The 16794-nt window shown below is 50.6% G+C and overlaps 1 protein-coding gene across 4 annotated transcripts in view; it reads left to right on the forward strand.

Annotated features, from left to right (window-relative positions):
- TOPAZ1 (testis and ovary specific TOPAZ 1) overlaps window positions 1–14820 on the forward strand; it is a 54346-nt gene extending 39526 nt beyond the window's left edge. The window contains exons 16-20 of one of the 4 annotated variants that reach the window (XM_027768787.1): window positions 2226–2390; window positions 5363–5437; window positions 5525–5566; window positions 13447–13630; window positions 14554–14820. In XM_027768787.1, the coding sequence (XP_027624588.1) occupies window positions 2226–2390; window positions 5363–5437; window positions 5525–5566; window positions 13447–13630; window positions 14554–14773 (686 nt within the window). In that variant the 3' untranslated portion in view covers window positions 14774–14820. Of the gene's footprint in view, window positions 1–2225; window positions 2391–5362; window positions 5567–13446; window positions 13631–14553 lie in introns of all 4 variants that reach the window. The other 3 variants (XM_027768788.1, XM_027768789.1, XM_027768790.1) reach the window with 3 other exon arrangements.
- Window positions 14821–16794: the final 1974 nt, after the last annotated feature.

Genomic DNA, 16794 nt, shown 5'->3' on the forward strand with positions numbered 1-16794 from the left:
CTCGTTAACCTGGTCATCGGTTCTTACATGGACTTCCCTAGACCGATGCCGAACTCTGGGTGTAACTTGGCAAGACCCTGGTGGACGTGTAGGAGCTGTCGTGTAAACTGGAAAGGGGGTTAACTTCAGAGAAGAAATGGTGGAGCCTTTGCTGTTAACAACTAGCTCTTGATATGGTGGGGGAGCCCTGCTCCACGTTTGACCTGGATGATCCCAACTAGTCTTCATAGGAACTGCGAGTTTGGAGCTGTGGGGTGTTCGGGAAAGTAACAGTGCATTTTTGCATAGAAAACCATGGGAAAACATGTCCCGACTTTCCCAGGGACCTAATGTTACAGGCCCGATCTTGTAGATGAGATGTCAGAGATCCTGAGCACTTGCCCCAGACGGCCTGGCAGGTAAGGAGTGGGGGCCACAGGCAGCCACAGCCCTGCCTCAGAGCCTGGGTCAGCGTTCAGGGCAGGTGCTGCATCGGGACATGAGCTCCTTCTCCTGGCAGGGCTGTCCTGCCGCAGGGATGCAGCCAGAGAAGTCACCTAGGCCAGTTTGCTGTGAAGGGATAAGAACGGGGCGCACACAGTAGGGACAGTGCGGCCTCATCGATAGCGCTGGCTGCTTGGATGCCAGACCAAGGAAGTGAGGTCCGATTGAAGACACCTCAGGGGCCTGCGTCCGGGTGAGAGGACGGACTGTACATGACTAGCACAGACAGCTTTCGGTGGCACGTGGACTGGCACCTGTGCGCCCTCCCTCGGGGGGATGCCTCTTACTCGTCAGCTTCGGAGAGCTTAGGGAACACAGGGTGTAAGTTGGTGCTCTGGTCAGAAGCTTGCTGGGAAAGGTTTCAGCAGCCTGACCAACAGCCAGGGAGGTTTCCGAAGTGGGAAGCGTGAACAAGACACAGAGGTGGAAATGAGCGAAGCAGGCCCGAGCTCCCACGCTGAGAGGAGGCGTGGCAGCAGTGGGGAGGGCGAGGGTGTTACGGCAGGGTGGGCCAGCTTCGACAGGAGCCTTCTGCCTAGAGGTCTCCTGCGAGATTGCCTTCTCAAACTAGCGGGGTAGTTCGTGAGGGAATTGGAGTGGCCGTGAAGGTTCCAAGTTTGGTGTTTCAATTTTGAGAATATCTTTAGAATTCTATCAGTTACAAACACGGGATTCTCTTTTGCAGTGACAATTTCAATGGAAAGTAATTTTCCTAAGTAAATTTTTATTTTTTCAAAAAGGGAGCCCACAGAGCTTTGCCTGGCTGTCTCAAGAACTGTTTGATTTTTCAGAGGGTTGTGCAGTGAGCAGGCCTGCCTTGCAAGGGAAAGTCCAAGTGGCTCCATCTCCCTTGTAAGAAGCTAAAGCACAGTTCAGTTACAGCACCATCTGGGCCTGGCAGGCTGTCGGAGGTCGAGGGTCGAGGAGAAGCTTTTCATGAGGGTGTAGAGAAATGCATACTCACGGAGGTTGTCTTGAGGGGCTTTTTGACAAAATACAAGTTAAAAATGCGTATTTCCTTTGAATTAGTAACTCCATTTCTGGAATTTGCCCTATACAGGTTTACACCTGCACGTGGGGGTGTTCATTCTGGGCTAATTTTGTTTCCTTAACAACGAGAGCAGAGGGTTCTTTGGCACACACGCACATGCGCCTGGTGTGAGTTTTAAGCTGCCAGGTCTAAGACTCTCAGCTCGGCTGACTACGTTGGGAGTCCAGCAATGTAACTACTGTGCCATCTGCTGGCCCCATTATCATCTCGTTTTAATTTGTTGTAGGGCATATGTACTCTCCAGAGAGAGAGAGAGGAAAGGAAGGTGAGAAAGCAACCTCCCACCCCCTCCCGCTGTCGACAGTGTGAGAGTCCAGCGCCTTAACTACCACGCTGCCTGCTGTCCCCTCTCCAAAAGATATTGGGGACTAGCGGTTGGTGTAATGGCTTTGTAGCTGGATTCCCATGTAGTCAACCGCAGTTCATGTCCCGGACCCAGTGGCTTGAAACTCACGCCGGGCGTGTGTGCGTGCGTGCCCAAGATCCCAAGAGGAGAATGGAGGAGAAGGGATTGCAGCGAGGCCATCCCCCCTGGGGGGTGATTTCTCGCTTTCTGTCTCTGTCTGGCGAGCGCACACGCCCTATGGCAAAAACCTCCCCCCCCCCAAAAAAAAGGTATCTTAACCCATTAGTGTGGGTACATTGTTGTGATTTTCCTGGAGTAAAGTGTTCGTATTTTCCTTTTTGGAAGAGTCACAGTGGACCATCAGCACGCCCCTGTGGCCATGTGGCAGACTGGATGTGCTCAGCCGGCGTGCTCTGCTCTGTACGATTGCACACGAGATCTTGGGCAAGAGCCTGTACAGACAGACATTTGAAGTTCTGCAGAACCTGCCGGGCTTTCAGAACTCCCAAGGTGTGTTTCTTAAGAGTCTAGCTTAATTCTCTCTTCCCATCTGGTGTTTAACTGTTAATCAGAAACAGTCTCTACCTGTTTTGGTTGAAATTTATATTCCTGCATATTTTCCCAATGAAACAGCTTTCTGTAAAATGTGTTCTTTGCATATTGAATACGCTTTCCTAGTGAATTCAGGAATCGGGTGCTTGTCAGCAGTCCCCACAGAAGCACCTGCGTGTTCCCTCTCCCTCCCTGCCACGTCATCATCAGATGTACCTGAAGGCCCTGGCAATGGCAGTCGCCATGGCTCGGAGAATCCTCGCACTGGAATGACGAGTGATGCCGTGCCTCTTCCGCTGTATAATAAAACAGCGTAGCTTACACTCCCTGGGACGTCAGTCACTCGGAGTGGATAGAGGGAGTGGGGCGGGATGACAAGTTCAGAATGGCGGTGCAGGCACTGGCAGGCAGTGGTCTTGAATCTTAGAGCTGGAGTCACGCGTGGGCGGGAAGGGGGGACCCACCCACAGCGTGAAAGCTGTGGGTCAGGAGGGAGCTGTGTGGGGCCTCTGAGGCCCTCCTGTGGTGCTGCCTCCCGGCCCCCAGGTCTTCTCTCCCTTTACCCCACACCTGCTGGGTATTGTAACCCACGTGTGGACCTGCTTTTTTCCCCTTCTGTGAGAGAGGGGGAGAGGAAGGGAGAGAGGCAGGGGGAAGGGGTGGACAGACATTGGTATGCTTTTCTTATCCAGGTGTCACCGTGCCACACACAGCCCTCCTGCCCCAGCTTCCCAGTTAGCTAGGACCACAGGCAGATGGAGCTGCACCCAGTATGCTCAGGCCACCGGGAACTCGACCCAGCCCCCTCTGGCCCATGCCTCCCTCCCCTTGGCATCCCTGGCACAGGGGCTGCTCCCCAGCAGGCCCTTCCTACGCAGTTACAGTAACAGGACAGAATAGCAAGGAGGAGATGGGACATAGCTGCGCCCACCTTGGGAGAGCCTGAACGGAAGCTGAAGGCATCTCCTCTGTGTAGTAGAGTGCTGGAGCCTGTGAGCCATGCAGTGAGGCTGGAGTGTGAGGACAAGCTCCTTGGTGACAGCGTTGAGGATGGGGATAAAGACAAAGGGTCGTCTCCACGTAAGGCCTAGGTCACCGAAGAGCCCAGAGTGGTAGTGACCAGCCTACTGGATGTATGGCGTCAGAGAACCAGGAGTCTCCAGGATGGCTTCACGCTCTTACAGTGGTAGAAGGAGTGAAAACACCCGCAAAGGATTTTTTGGTTTTTTGAGAGTAAATTTCTGTTAAACTATTTTGGCCTAAAACAGGCGCTGTACTCCCACGCTTGGATTCCTACGAGAGCCGAGATCCTACGTGTTCATCTGTCTTTCTGAGCTGGTTGCTAGGCTACAGCCAGTCACAGCAGCTAGACTTCAGTCAGTCCCAGGCATCCCACCTTTTAACCGTGTTAATATAGACAGACTTCAGAACTAACCGATGACCTCCCCACCCCTCACTCTCATTTTCACACAGCCCATTCCTGTTTCACCAGTGGAAATGCCGAACTGACCACCAGGCCAGCCAGAGTTGTCGGGAAGGCCGAGGACAACTGCCCAATGTAAACAGTGTTAAGATTGACTCTGTTAAAACTCTGTTCTAGGGACCAGCAGTTAGCGTAATGGCTATGTCGCTGGACTCCCCTGTAGTCGACCGCGGTTCGAGTCCCAGACCCGGTGGCTTAAACTCATGTCGGGCACGTGTGCGTGCGTGCCCAAGATCCCGAGAGGAGAATGAAGGAGAAGGGATTGCGGCATGGCCATCCTCTCTGGGGGGTGATTTCTCGCTTTCTACCCCTCTGTCTGACGAGCACACACGCCCTATAGCAAAAAAATCCTCTCCAAAAAAAAAAAGAAAGAAAGAAAACAAATTCTATTAAATTGGCTAGTTTGTTTTTCTTTTAACAAGTCTTACTAGGGGGTGGTTGGGTTTTGTCCATGGGAAAGAGAAGGTTGAGGTCTAAGCTGGTGCTCTGTGTAGACGGAATCATGCAGTTGTCACTCTGCAGAGACGGAGCCAGCGGGGCTCAGAGCAGAGGCTCAGGCACCTGGAGAGCTGCGGCCAGCCCCTCTGGCATCCCCATTACCTGGGAGCCCATGGCCTGGAGAGCCGCTGCCAGCCCCTCACATCCCCGTTACCTGGGAGCCCATGGCCTGGAGAGCTGTGGCCAGCCCTCTCGCAGTCCCTGTTACCTGGGAGCCCATGGTCTTGAGAGGTGCAGCCAGCCCTCTCACAGTCCCTGTTACCTGGGAGCCCATGGCCTGGAGAGCTGCGGCCAGCCCTCTCACAGCCTCTGTTACCTGGGAATGCATGGTTTAGCTCTCGCCCAGTGCTTTTTTGTTTCTTGGGGAATGTGTAAAGTGACTGGGTTTTAGTGACTGTGACTTCTGTGGCAGTAAGAAAGGGCCTAGGGGAGCAGAGGGGAAAGGAGTAAGAAATAGAAGTAGGAGGGCTGGCTCCGTGGCCTTGTGTATCAGATGGATCCCACATGCCACATGCGTGGTTTGAGTCTCGGACCAGTGACTTGAGAAACACACCAGGTGCGTCTGCCTGTATGCCCAAAATCCTGAAAGGAGGGAGCTCTGAAGGAGAAAGGGTTGTGGCTTGACCATGTTCATTGGGAGTGCTTTCTCCTCTCCTCTGTCGATCTTGACCAAATATATGCACCCTCTAGCAACATTAAAAAGCAGAAAGAAGGGGCTAGCAGGTGGCATGATGGTTAAGGCACGGTACTCCCATACCACTGACCACAGTTCAAGTTTTGAACCTGGCGGCTTGCTTTCTCTCTCTCTCTCGGGAGTGTATGTATCCTGTAGCCAATTTAAAAAAAATAATAAAATTAGATGAATCTTTTTTTAAAAACAAAAGGAAAAATAAATAGATGTTTGACCTTAAAATAGATTTTCATTCTATCTTTTTTTTTTTCATTTCAGAAAAAGTGGAAGTCTCACAGTATAGCCTTCTTTTCAATAAGCTTCTAGATGCCTGTATAGAAAGCAACAGTCTTGGTATGTCATCTTCTGTGGCAGAATTCATGATTTCAAACAACGTCCCTATTGATTTTTCCTTTCTCAGAAGATTAATTACTTCTTTAGGAAGGAGCTGTTTATGGCTCAAAGCCAGAGCCCACTACAAAAGTAAGTTACATTTAAAATCTTCTTAATTTGATGTACTGGTTTTGAATTTTGGTTTGTAACCGAGAATCCACTTAAGACTAGATATTTAAATGTGTAAGAGGTGCAGTTGATGTATATTCAGAGGTGGTGTTCTAAGCAGACCTCGGCTGTCTTTTGAAGCCTGTTATTTCTCTTCTGTCTCCAAGGCTTACCGATTTCTTTGCACATTGGTATGTCAGCTCTGGGACATACGGAGGGAATAAATGAGAGTTCAAAGCAGTTTGGCGTATCTGATAAACAACACGGGAGTGAAACAGTGTGGGCGATGAACATCTGCACGAGTTCTCCACCCTGCTGTGTCCCCAGCCTAGAACTTAGTGCACCATCGACAGCAGACCACATAGGAAGTGCGGAGGGCACCTAACCATCGTGTGGTGCAGGTCACATGGCTTCTAGCGGTAGAGCCCGATCAGTACTTACAACTGTCTCTCCGTAACAAGGAAGCCTGGAGGAGCAGTGCTTTCTCTTGTCCCTGCCACCATGCAAATACCTTCATTAGAAAGTAATTCCATGTAGAATCTGGATCTAGAAAAGAAATCTTTTGGAACCAGCCTGTGACCTAGCAATTAGGGTGGCTAGATCCCATGCAGCGGAATATGTGGCTCAAGTCCTGGACCCAGTGGCCTGAAAAACACCCTGGGCATGTGTGTTCAAGAGTCCCAAAGGAGGGAGAGATGAGTTGTGGCGTGACCATGCCCCTTGGTGGTGGTAGGGGGTGGTTTCTTTTTCTGTCTCTCTCACCAAATGAGCTCGTGTGCCCTCTGCAACATCAACAGAATTCTGGGGCCAGCAGGTGGCGTGGTGGTTAACGCACTGGACTCCCACATGTTTGACCATGGTTTGAGTCCCAGATCCAGGGGCTCAAAACTCAACACTAGGCATATGTGCATGCATGCCCAGAGTCCCAGGAGGATGGAGAGGGGTCGTGGTGGCCGTCCCCTTGGAGCGTGGTTTCTCATTTCTCTCACTTTTTCTCTCTGTCTCCAGTGAGCACACACACCCCCACAGCAAAAATCTGTCTTATAAAAGGCATTTTTTGCTACTTTCATGCAATAATTTGTCTTAAATTTCCATTTCTACTACTATCATGTATATGAGAGACTTCAGAAAATAGAATTAAATTGCGAGTTTATTTTGCTACAAAAACATTTTTAAATCCATGCAGTTTTTTATAGTGTACATTTTCCATAAACTTTTTGAAGACCTCTGCATGTAACAAGAATTCGAGTGCCTGACATGTGTCGCCCTGTGCCAGGTATGTCAGACATTCCAGCTACACCCAACTGAGCTGGAAAGGGTTTTCAGACTACCACCTGTGATGGTGTCAGTGTGATCCATGAACAGGTGGTAACTTTTTCTCCCAATAAAATGGTAGAAAATTATTGGGTTGCGTTACAGGTAGTAAGATTAAGGACTTGACACAATTTTCATTTTAGTTACGTATATGTGTGTATGTATGTAGACTATCATTTTGTAAAATGCATTTCCCAGTTTTAAGTTATAATCAAAAGAATTTTTCTTTTTTCTTTTTTTTGGGGAGAGGTTTTTGCTGTAGGGCACGTGTGCTCACCAGAAAGACAGAGACAGACAGACAGAAAGTGAGAAATCACCTCCCAGAGTGATGGCCACACCGCAACGCCTTCTCCTCCATCCTCCTCTCAGGATCTTAGGCACGCATGCACACATGCCTGGTGTGAGTTTAAGCCACTGCGTCCAGGACTCAGACTGTGGTCGACTACATGGGAGTCCAGCAACATAGCCATTACACCATCTGCTGGTCCCTCAAAAGAAGTTTTAAATGTAAAGTTTTTTTTAAAAGGGTGATCTGAAATTCAAAGGAAAATATAATTGTTTGTTCCTAACACCTCATTTCAATTTTGTAGTTAGCTTTTTTTTAGATTTATTTTATTTTATTGTCAACGGAAAATAACCAACTCTAAAAAATTAATAATTGGGACCAGCAGTTAGTGTAATGGCTATGTCAGTGAACTCCCATGTAGCCGACCACGGTTCGAGTCCCAGACCCGGTGACTTAAACTCATGCCGAGCACGTGTACATGCGTGCCCAAGATCCCGAGAGGAGAATGGAGGAGAAGGGATTGCGGCATGGCCATCCCCCCGGGGGGTTGATTTCTCTCTTTCTATCTCTCTGTGTCTCTCTGTCCTTCTGGCGGGCACATGCGCCCTATGGCAAAAACCTCTCCAAAAAAAATAATAATTAATGTGGTTTATTTCCAAGCAGAATATGAGTGACCGAGGCCCGGAGAGGAGGCAGACATGCCTTTCTCGGGGTGATCAGGTACAGGGGCTCCTTTTATTTGATTTTGAGAGTGACAGACAAAATTAGTGAAGGGATTTCCATTAGTCTGGCCCAAAAAGGGGGGACATGTTGTGGGGGGTTGTGTAGGTTGTAGGTGGGTTCCACAATTCCTAGGTTGGTGATTGGAAGGGAAGATCTGTGTCTTGGGGAGAGATTAGTTAAAGAATTGCTTAATCTACATCTCAAGGAAAGGGAAGTTCTGTGTCTTGGGAAGAGATAAGCAAAAGAATATACTGTAATTGGTTGAAATATATATCTCAAAGATACTGTGCCACGGGAACCAGCAGTTAGCATAATGGCTATGTCACTGGACTCCCACGGTTCTCGTCCCGGACCCGGTGGCTTAAAACCCACGCCAGGCGCATGTGCGTGCGTGCCCAAGATCCCGAGAGGAGAAGAGAAGGGATTGTGGCGTGGCCATCCCCTCTGGGGGGTGATTTCTCACTTTGTGTCTCTGTCTGGCGCGTGCACGCACCCTATAGCAAAAACCTTTCCAAATAAAAAAAAGATACTATGCCAGGGACAGGATGTAGGAAGAACCCTGGTAATGGAAAAAATGGTCTGTCAGTGTTGGGGGGCGTGACTACCCTTAGTCCCTCTGGAGAGGACTTTGGAAAAACAGGGAAAAGCTGCCAGACTTCTGTCTACGTTATTATTTTAATTTGCTATAGGCTAGGTGTGTTCACCAGAGAGAAATGGGGGTTGGGAGAGAGAGTGCAAACTGCCAGGTCCGGGACTCGAACCGCAGTAGGCCACACAGAAGTCCAGTGCCTTAACTACCACACCACCTGCTGGCCCCTGTGGTTAGCTCTTAACTCTTCATAGTGCTTCCTGACGGACTGCCGGAAAGCACACACACACCTGCGGCGTGCCGACTTACGCTTCCCGTCAGACTCAAAGCCTGCGCCGTGCAGTTGGTAGGATGCCGTCAGAAGGGCTTCTAGGCCACGGTGACAAAGCGCCAACTCAGCTCCTATAAGTCACCTTAATTTTTGGTTGAAATATATGTTATATGAAGACAGCTAAACTTAAGAATTGTTGGCAGCTTTAGTAAGATACAGCTCAGTTCCATGCAGCTCACCCGCTTGAAGTGTCGTCTGGTGGCTCAAGTGCACTCAGAGTCGCACGGCCACCCCTGCACTCCATTTAAGAGCATCGTCGTCCCTCCCCAGAGAAACCGTGCTACCGTCTCTCCTTGCGATCCCAGACAGCCGGCCCTGCGCCCCTCGGAGACTCCTTCCGGGTTGTACTCCTCTCACCCGGTCGCACCTCGGCCTTCCTCTCCTGCTTCGTGACTTCTTAGCGAGTGACATCACAGAGGAAGAGCCTGTTTACAGAGATGTGCCTGGATCATGAGACGGCGTGGATTCAGAGCCACCGACCAGTCTTTGAAAGGCCTCATTTCCCGACAGTGCGGACGTGTAGAATGCTGGAGTCACCTCTGGCTTTGTCTTAGACATAGCTTAGCACGTGCATGGACGGCCACGCGGGTCTCGAAGCACATCTCGTAGGACTTGATTTGGGGTGAGGCTCGTCTCATTCTGTGTCAAGATGCTGTTGAGAAGGCAGGGCCAGTGCCTTCTGCCTTTTTAAATTTTTTACTTTATTTTACTTTGCCACAGGGTGCTTGTGCTCACCAGAGAGAGGAAGCACCCTCCTAGACGTGGTCACACTTGGTCTCTCCTCCGTCCCTCCCTCCCAGCAGGATTTAGGGCACACGCACCCGCACTCGGTGGCTTTCTCAAGCTGCTGGGTCCAGGTCTCAGAGCACAGTCAGCCGTGTGGAATCCAGCTGCCTTAACCACCGTGCCACAGGTCGACCCTTTTTTCATAGTCTTCTTTTAATGCCAGAAAGGGTGTGCAGTGAGGGCGGGGAACCTGCAAGCACCCCCAGCAGTGCCTGGTCATGCACAGCCCTGCTTCCTGCAGGCTGTCACCCCATAGGGTCTGGGCACTCTCGTGCACCTGTTGTGCTTTTCACACTGACGGGACCAGGACACAAACCCCGGTCAGCCACGTGGGACCTGGCTTCCTGTGCCCCGTGCCCAAGCACTGCACCGTGGGACTAGCCCTGTCTTATTATTCTTCATGGTTTTATGAGATAAACTCATATATATATAGTCCCCCACTTAAAGCATTCGGTGCAGTGGTTTCCGGAGCGGTCGCAGCGTGTCAGCACAATTCCCCCTGAGAATGCCTTGAGTGCCTCCAGAAAAGGAAGCCCTGTGACATCAGCCTTCATTCCTGGCGGGTCTTCCCGCCACGCCCTAGCCCCAGGCCTCTGTCTCTGTCCCGACAGATGGCAGCAAAGTGGGTTGTGTCGTGTGCGGGCTTTTGTGACTGGCTTCGCACCCTTAGCATAGCTTGCAAGTTCATGGCGGCGTCGCTGTGTCATGGCATCATTTCTTTTTATTGCTGAATAATACTCTGTTGTCCCCTCGCTGGCTGATGCACGTTTGAGTCGTTTGCTTTTCTGGCCGCCCAGACATTCACGCAGTGTCTGCGCCTGTACCGAGTCCGTGTTCAGCATCTCGCAGAGCCGCCAGCCCACCATGTGAGGAGCTGCACCTCAGCACGTCTCTGTCCCAGAGCCCTGCCTCTGCCTCTCCGACACCGTCCTCCTGGCCTTCCTGGTGTGTGGGTGACTGTCTCACAGGGTCTCCGTCTAACGACGGAGTGGCACTGAGCACCATCACGTGTGCTTAGGGGCCCTTTGTGTCTTTCTGGAGAAATGTCTTATTGACCCCTTTGCCCACTTTTTATTTGTGTTCTCTAATTGAGCTGCAAGCGAATACACATGCACAGTGGCATTACAGTAAGCACCAGGGAAACGGAGCTTACCCAGGACCAGCGAGGGCGGCGTCTGGGATACAGTGACTCTGGCAGACCCTCGTTGCATCTACAGAGGTTGGGAAGGTGACAGACAGTGTGTCTACTGAAGCCGTTTCAGAACAGGCAGCAGGGCTTGATCAAAAATTCCTGTTGGTGCGACTCCTTGTACTTCTGTTACAGGGACAGACTCATGAGGGCCCTTCCTTCTTGGCTCCCCAGCTCCATTTCAATAGGGTTTGAAATAATGGAGAACCTTCAGGATTTGCATATGTGACAGCGGATGTAGTGCTGGTCTGGGCTGCCTTTCACGTTCTTGAAGGCTTCGCTTTGCCTTTGTTCTCAGACTCCCAAGCAGGAACTTATCCAGGGACAGCAAAGTCGCTTCCTCCGATCGGTTCCCCATGTGTTCTCCTGGCCCTAAAGAATGCTTTTTGGGACCAGAAGTTGGTATAATGGCTACGTTGCTGGACTCCCATGTAGTCGACTGCGGTTCAAGTCCCAGACCCGGTGGCTTAAACTCATACCGGGCGCGTGTGCGTGCGTGCCCAAGATCCCGAGAGGAGAATGGAGAAGAAGGGATTGTGGTGTGGCCATCCCCCCTGGGGGGTGATTTCTCACTTTCTATCTCTCTGTCTCTCTCTCTCTGGTGAGCGCACGTGCCCTATAGCAAAAACCTCCAAAAAAAAAAAAAAGGAAAAAGAGATAATGCTTTTTTTCTTGATGCCGAAAAGTCAGGAGGGGAGATGTGACCAGTGTGTATTTCTGTTATATCCCCTGCAAAATCGGGGAGAATTTTTCTTCTTGTGTTCTTTCTTCTGGTTTTAGGGGGAAAAAACAGTACATTTTTACTTGTTATTTTTAAAATGTCTTCCTCTTCTGGTCAGAACCATGAAACAGTCCACGTGAATTGCACCTGCCACAGCTTGGGAAGCCAGCAAGGCACATGCATTGCCCTTGGCAGTGACCTCGGGAGTAGGACACCGAGTGCTCAGGAGCCCGGCTCTGCAGCCAGAGAGCCAGGGTCTCACCTGGCCTCAACACCTGAGTGCCCACCCAGGGCGCTGGCCCGTCACGGGAGCGACTGACCTGCCTTCAAGTCCTGACTTGTCAGTTATGATGTGTGTAGTGCAGGTGCCTCACACCTCATAGGTCCTCGGAGGTCCATCATCCACATGGGAAGGTTTTTTTGAAGAAACTTACCTTTTTTTTTTTTTTTTAAATTCCCAGAGGGCACACGTACTCTCCAGAGAGGAGAGAGGAGGAAGTGCCCTCGGTGGGGTGTGATCACGTGAAGTCCCATTTCCAGTTCTCCGCCCTCTTGGGGTTTGGGCATCACGCACATGCACCCAGTGTGCTTTTCAAGCCACCGAAGCAAGGATTTGAACTGGAGTTGGCCACGTGGGATCCTGCTCCCTTAATGACCAGGACATAGGGCCAGCCCAAAACTTACCCTAACAGAACTTTTTTCTTTCTTTTTTTTTTTTTTTTTTTTTTTTTTTTTTTTTTTTTTTTTTTTTTTTTTAGATTTTTGTCATAGGGCATGTGCACTTCCAGAGGGAAAGTGAGAAATCAGCCTCCAGGGGGAATAGTCACACCACAGTCCCTTCTCCTCCTCTTCTCAGGACTTTGGGCATGCCTGCACACGCGCCCATTAACAAAACATTTTAAGCAGGTTTTACATGCAGATCGAAACCGGTTTCAGTGAAATAAAGCAACCTAACCTGCCGGTGTATGATCTGGGTGTCCTAGGAGCTTTGGGGGGGATTTCTGTGTGTGTCCTTTCTGCTAAGACCTGGACCATTGGCAGTTAAGTGTGTGGAGCTTCTAGGGCGCCAGTTGGCGAGAGCAGCCATGGCACGCAGAGCACTGAAGGGTGGGAGTGTGTTTACATCGGTGCTCGGCACAGGGCCGGGTACAGGGTGGGAGCAGTAGGTCCTGGGTCAGCTCATGGCACCGAGTACGTGTGCAGTGGGCCAGCCTTGGCCCCGCGGTGACGTGAGCCAGAGTCCACACACAGCTCCAGTTTGAATCCTGGCCCCAGTGACTTGAAAGAACACACCAGGTACATGTGTGTGTGTGTCCAGAATCCCGACAGGAGGGAAAATGGAGGAGAAGTGGTCGCAGAAGGGCCATGCCCCATTGGGGGATGTTCTCTCTCCCTCCATCTCTGTCTCTCTCCCTAGTGAGTGTACATACCGTCTAGCAAGTGAAAGAGAAAACAGTGTACTGAGATGTACTGTGGTAACTATTTGATGAGAAGTAAAATCTCCGATTGCCATTTCTCTTCTCTTTATATACTTTGGGTTCATGATTCGAGATAGGCATAAGTAGACGTCGATGCCATTAGACCATACCTCCTGAAAACTGTCCAAGTTACGTTGGGATTATGTTATGTCCAGTGCGGCTTAAAATGGGCACTTGGCACAGCGAGACTTAAAAACAGTGAGAGAGGTTTCTTAATAGTTCTCCCTCCATATTGAACACCTCTAAAGAGCCTGTCCAAGAATAACGCCAGCAGCACTGGGTGAGCTCGCTGCCATGTGCTCTGTGTGCTGCACTCGCGCCTGCACCTGCGCCTGGCGTGAAGGGCCACACTCGGTGTAGGTGCCCTCACCCTGTGGGTGGGGAGGACGCTGAGCTTCCACCCACGGAGGTCTCAGCACTGTTTGACCTTCTGTTCGACTTCCAGGTGCTCTCTCCCTGGGGTGCTACCCGCCATCGGAGGGACGCATCTACCGCAAACTCCTGCTGATCCCTTCTTACTTATCTGAGATCGAAATGCTTTTAGCTGTGGAGGTCTTCCTGGTAGCCAACGCGAGCAGTATCCAGAGTCCGGGCGCGTCCACACAGGCACTGCAGATCGTTTTGAAAAGGTCAGCAGATAGAACTTCAATTCATTCTGAAAACAGATTGTGGTTCCCCACGCCGTCCCAGGAGACGCATACTTTACGTATTTATACGCATATATTTATATATTTAAGTGTGCCTATACTTGACCTATATGCTGCAATCTTTTGTAATGTTTAAATTGGAAAAAGGCTAGAACCATTAGAGACGTCACACAGGTCTGCTAACCAAACAGGTTAGCAGCGTCAGTGACTGCTTCGGTGACGTCAGTGATGCTCAGTGTTCAAAGGTGGGTCCTCGCTGGGTACCGGCCTTCCTGTGTTCAGAGACCCATACCTAAAGGTCTTCACGTAAGTCCCAGAGCTCTCAGGGCCGGGTCTAAGAGGGCACTGTGTGCTGCCTCGTTAGGCTCGGGCAGGAGTACTGCGGAGATGAACCTGGCAGCCTGGGCTCCAGATTGCACAGATATTACAATGCAGGTGTCGAGCCAAGTGATACCCTGGCCAGTGATGTCCGAGGCCCCAGAGCTGAGGCCTGCTTGATTTCTTGTCAGCCCTAACCAGCACCTCTCAATAGAAGGGTCTCCCAGGACTCCTAGTGGCTTCACACACAGACGTGATTGCTGTGCCTTCTGTGGGTCTTCTGGCTCAGGCTCTGTCAGCTGGCCTGGCATCGGCATCTAGCCGGAGTCAGGGTGTGGTCAGGAGCTGGTCTCCCTCCTGCGTCGTGGGGCTAGGGGTGGGAGTGGGGCTTTCCCAGCCTGCTCACGCGGAGGTCTCATGGGTAGGAAGCCTCGGGGACCCCACAGGCTGCCTGAGTGTCTCAGTGTGACACTGACATCTCAGCAAACCACCCCCGAGATGCCAGGAGGATGCTGTGGTGCCTCCGTGCAAAGGAGCTGAGGCTAGTTTCCTTCTGGGTTTCTGACTGCGAGGTATTCCCTTCGCAGATGTGAAGAAAACAAATCTCGGAGCAAAGACGACTACCAGGCCGCGGTAAGAAGGCTGATCACTGCCGCCCGTATTTCAGACCCGAAGCTCTTCATCAAGCACGTGACGGTCAACGTGGACAAGGAGCAGGTGTGCAGCCTGGAGCCCTGCTCCGCCCTCAAGTGGCTCAGGGAGAACCTGAAGTGGGCCGCCAAGGTCTGGCGCTTCAGCGACCGCTAGTCCCATAGGCTGTTTGTTTGTTTAAGTTTAATCATTGTTGAAATGAAAAGGCAATAAAAATACAGTTTTCACTATATTCTGCTTCTGTACTCCATAAGTTTAAATTAATAGATTTCAAACTCTAAAAATGTGTATTGGTGTTCATGATTTGCAGTGGTTTTAACCACACTGAAAAGTGAATTTTTAGATTACTTCTGATTTTTTTTAAAGTTTGGAGAACCTAAAAAAAGGTAAATCCCTATTTATTCTGAAATCCAAACAGTGAAAGATCACAAACTCTGCAGCATTTAATAAAGAGATACAGAGTTAAAATATACAAGCAGGTAGGGAGTTTCCAGAAAAAAAAAAAAAAAAAAACCTTTAGGGCAGAGACCAGCAGGTGGTGGGGTGGTTAAGGCGCTGGACTCTCCCACGTGGCCAACCATGGTTCAAGTCCTGGACCTGGTGGCTTGCTTTCTCACCACCCCCACCCCTCATCTCTCTAATTAAATGAAAATTAATGAATGAATAAATACATCTTTTTAAAAAGACTATTAAAAAACATTAGGCGTTTAGCATGTAGTCAGTGCAGTCTCCGAAGCTATTCTACATCTGTAGTTGAAAAGAGATCACTGAAAAATGGCTCAAACTATTTGTGCCAGAGTACCTTCTGAATTACACTGGAAAATTTAATTACCCTCAAAATAGTTTTCTTGTATCTTAAAATAATCGATGATCGGGACCAGCAAGTGGCATGGTGGTTAAGGTGACGGATTCCCACGTGGTGGACAGTGGCTTGAGTCCCAGATTGGTGACTTGAACATCATGCTGGGCACTTTTGTGTGTATGCCCAAAACCGTAAGAGGAGAACGGATCACGGTGTGTGTAGGGGGGTGATTTCTCACTTCCCCTCTCTGTCTCTCTCTGGCAAGCACACACTATATGGCAAAAATTCAAGTGCATGATTTTTTAAAACTCGTAATTTATGTATATTAGCTTTGACTAGAAAACTATATATATTCATTTTTATTTTTGTATTTTAGAGATATTTTTGCTCTAGAGTATGTGTGCTAGCCAGAGAGAGAAAGCAAGAAATCATCCCCCCAGGGGGATCGCCACTCGGCAATCCCTTCTCTGTTCTCTCGGGATTTTAAGCATGCACATACAAACGCCTGGCATCAGTTTTAAGCCACCAGGTCTGGGACTTGAACCATAGTTGACCATGAGGGAGTCCAGCGACATAACCATGATAACATCTGCTGGTCCCGAGAAAGCAGTATTTTAAACAGGTGTACCAGAACTTAAATATCTAAACAAGAATTGTGTCTTCCAAACCAACTTAGGGAGTTAAGCTCTTCTGATGTCACCTTCCGAATCTAGGATGTTCTCGGCTGTGGGAACTCGCGTCCACAATTCGGGGCTTTAAATTGTGTCGTTTAGAGAGGAAAGTCTGAGCCAGGAAAGGAAGAGTAAGTGACTGGGGGACCCCACAGCTTTATTAAGGGAGTCCCCAGATGTGGCCACGGCATTGCTTGTGGGCGGACTAGGCCTGCAGCCTCAGCGGGACAGCCTGGGCACCCAGGAGGCGGGAGGGAGCCCCGGGAAACGTGCCCAGGCCCCGAGTGTGCACGGAGTGGGGGCTGACACTGCCACCGCGACAGGGCTGGGCTGGGGGCCTCGGTAGGTGGCATCGGCCGGGGAGTCCCACCTACACGGTAACAGAGGGCGGGAGGCTGAGAGACGCCTGACCCCGCCTAACTGCAGGCGGCAAGAGTGCACAGAGGACGAAGAGCGGAGCTTTCTAAAAAGAATTGACTAGAGAGGGACAGAGAGAGAAAGCACACACCGGGCCCAGGACTCGAACCGCGGTCAACCACGTGGCAGTCAGGCGCCCTTAGCCACCACGCCACCTGTCGGCCCCACAGTGGAGGGGCGGGAAGGCACAGGGCGGCAGGGCGCTTCGGGAGGCAGCCACCGGGGGCCCAGGTCGCAGCGCGAGCCCGCGCGGGCCGGCGTGCAGGCCAGCGGGCGGCCGCCCGGGC

The sequence above is a fragment of the Tupaia chinensis genome, unplaced genomic scaffold (genome assembly GCF_000334495.1).
Source record: "Tupaia chinensis unplaced genomic scaffold, TupChi_1.0 Scaffold147500_1, whole genome shotgun sequence".
Taxonomy (NCBI): Eukaryota; Metazoa; Chordata; class Mammalia; order Scandentia; family Tupaiidae; genus Tupaia; species Tupaia belangeri.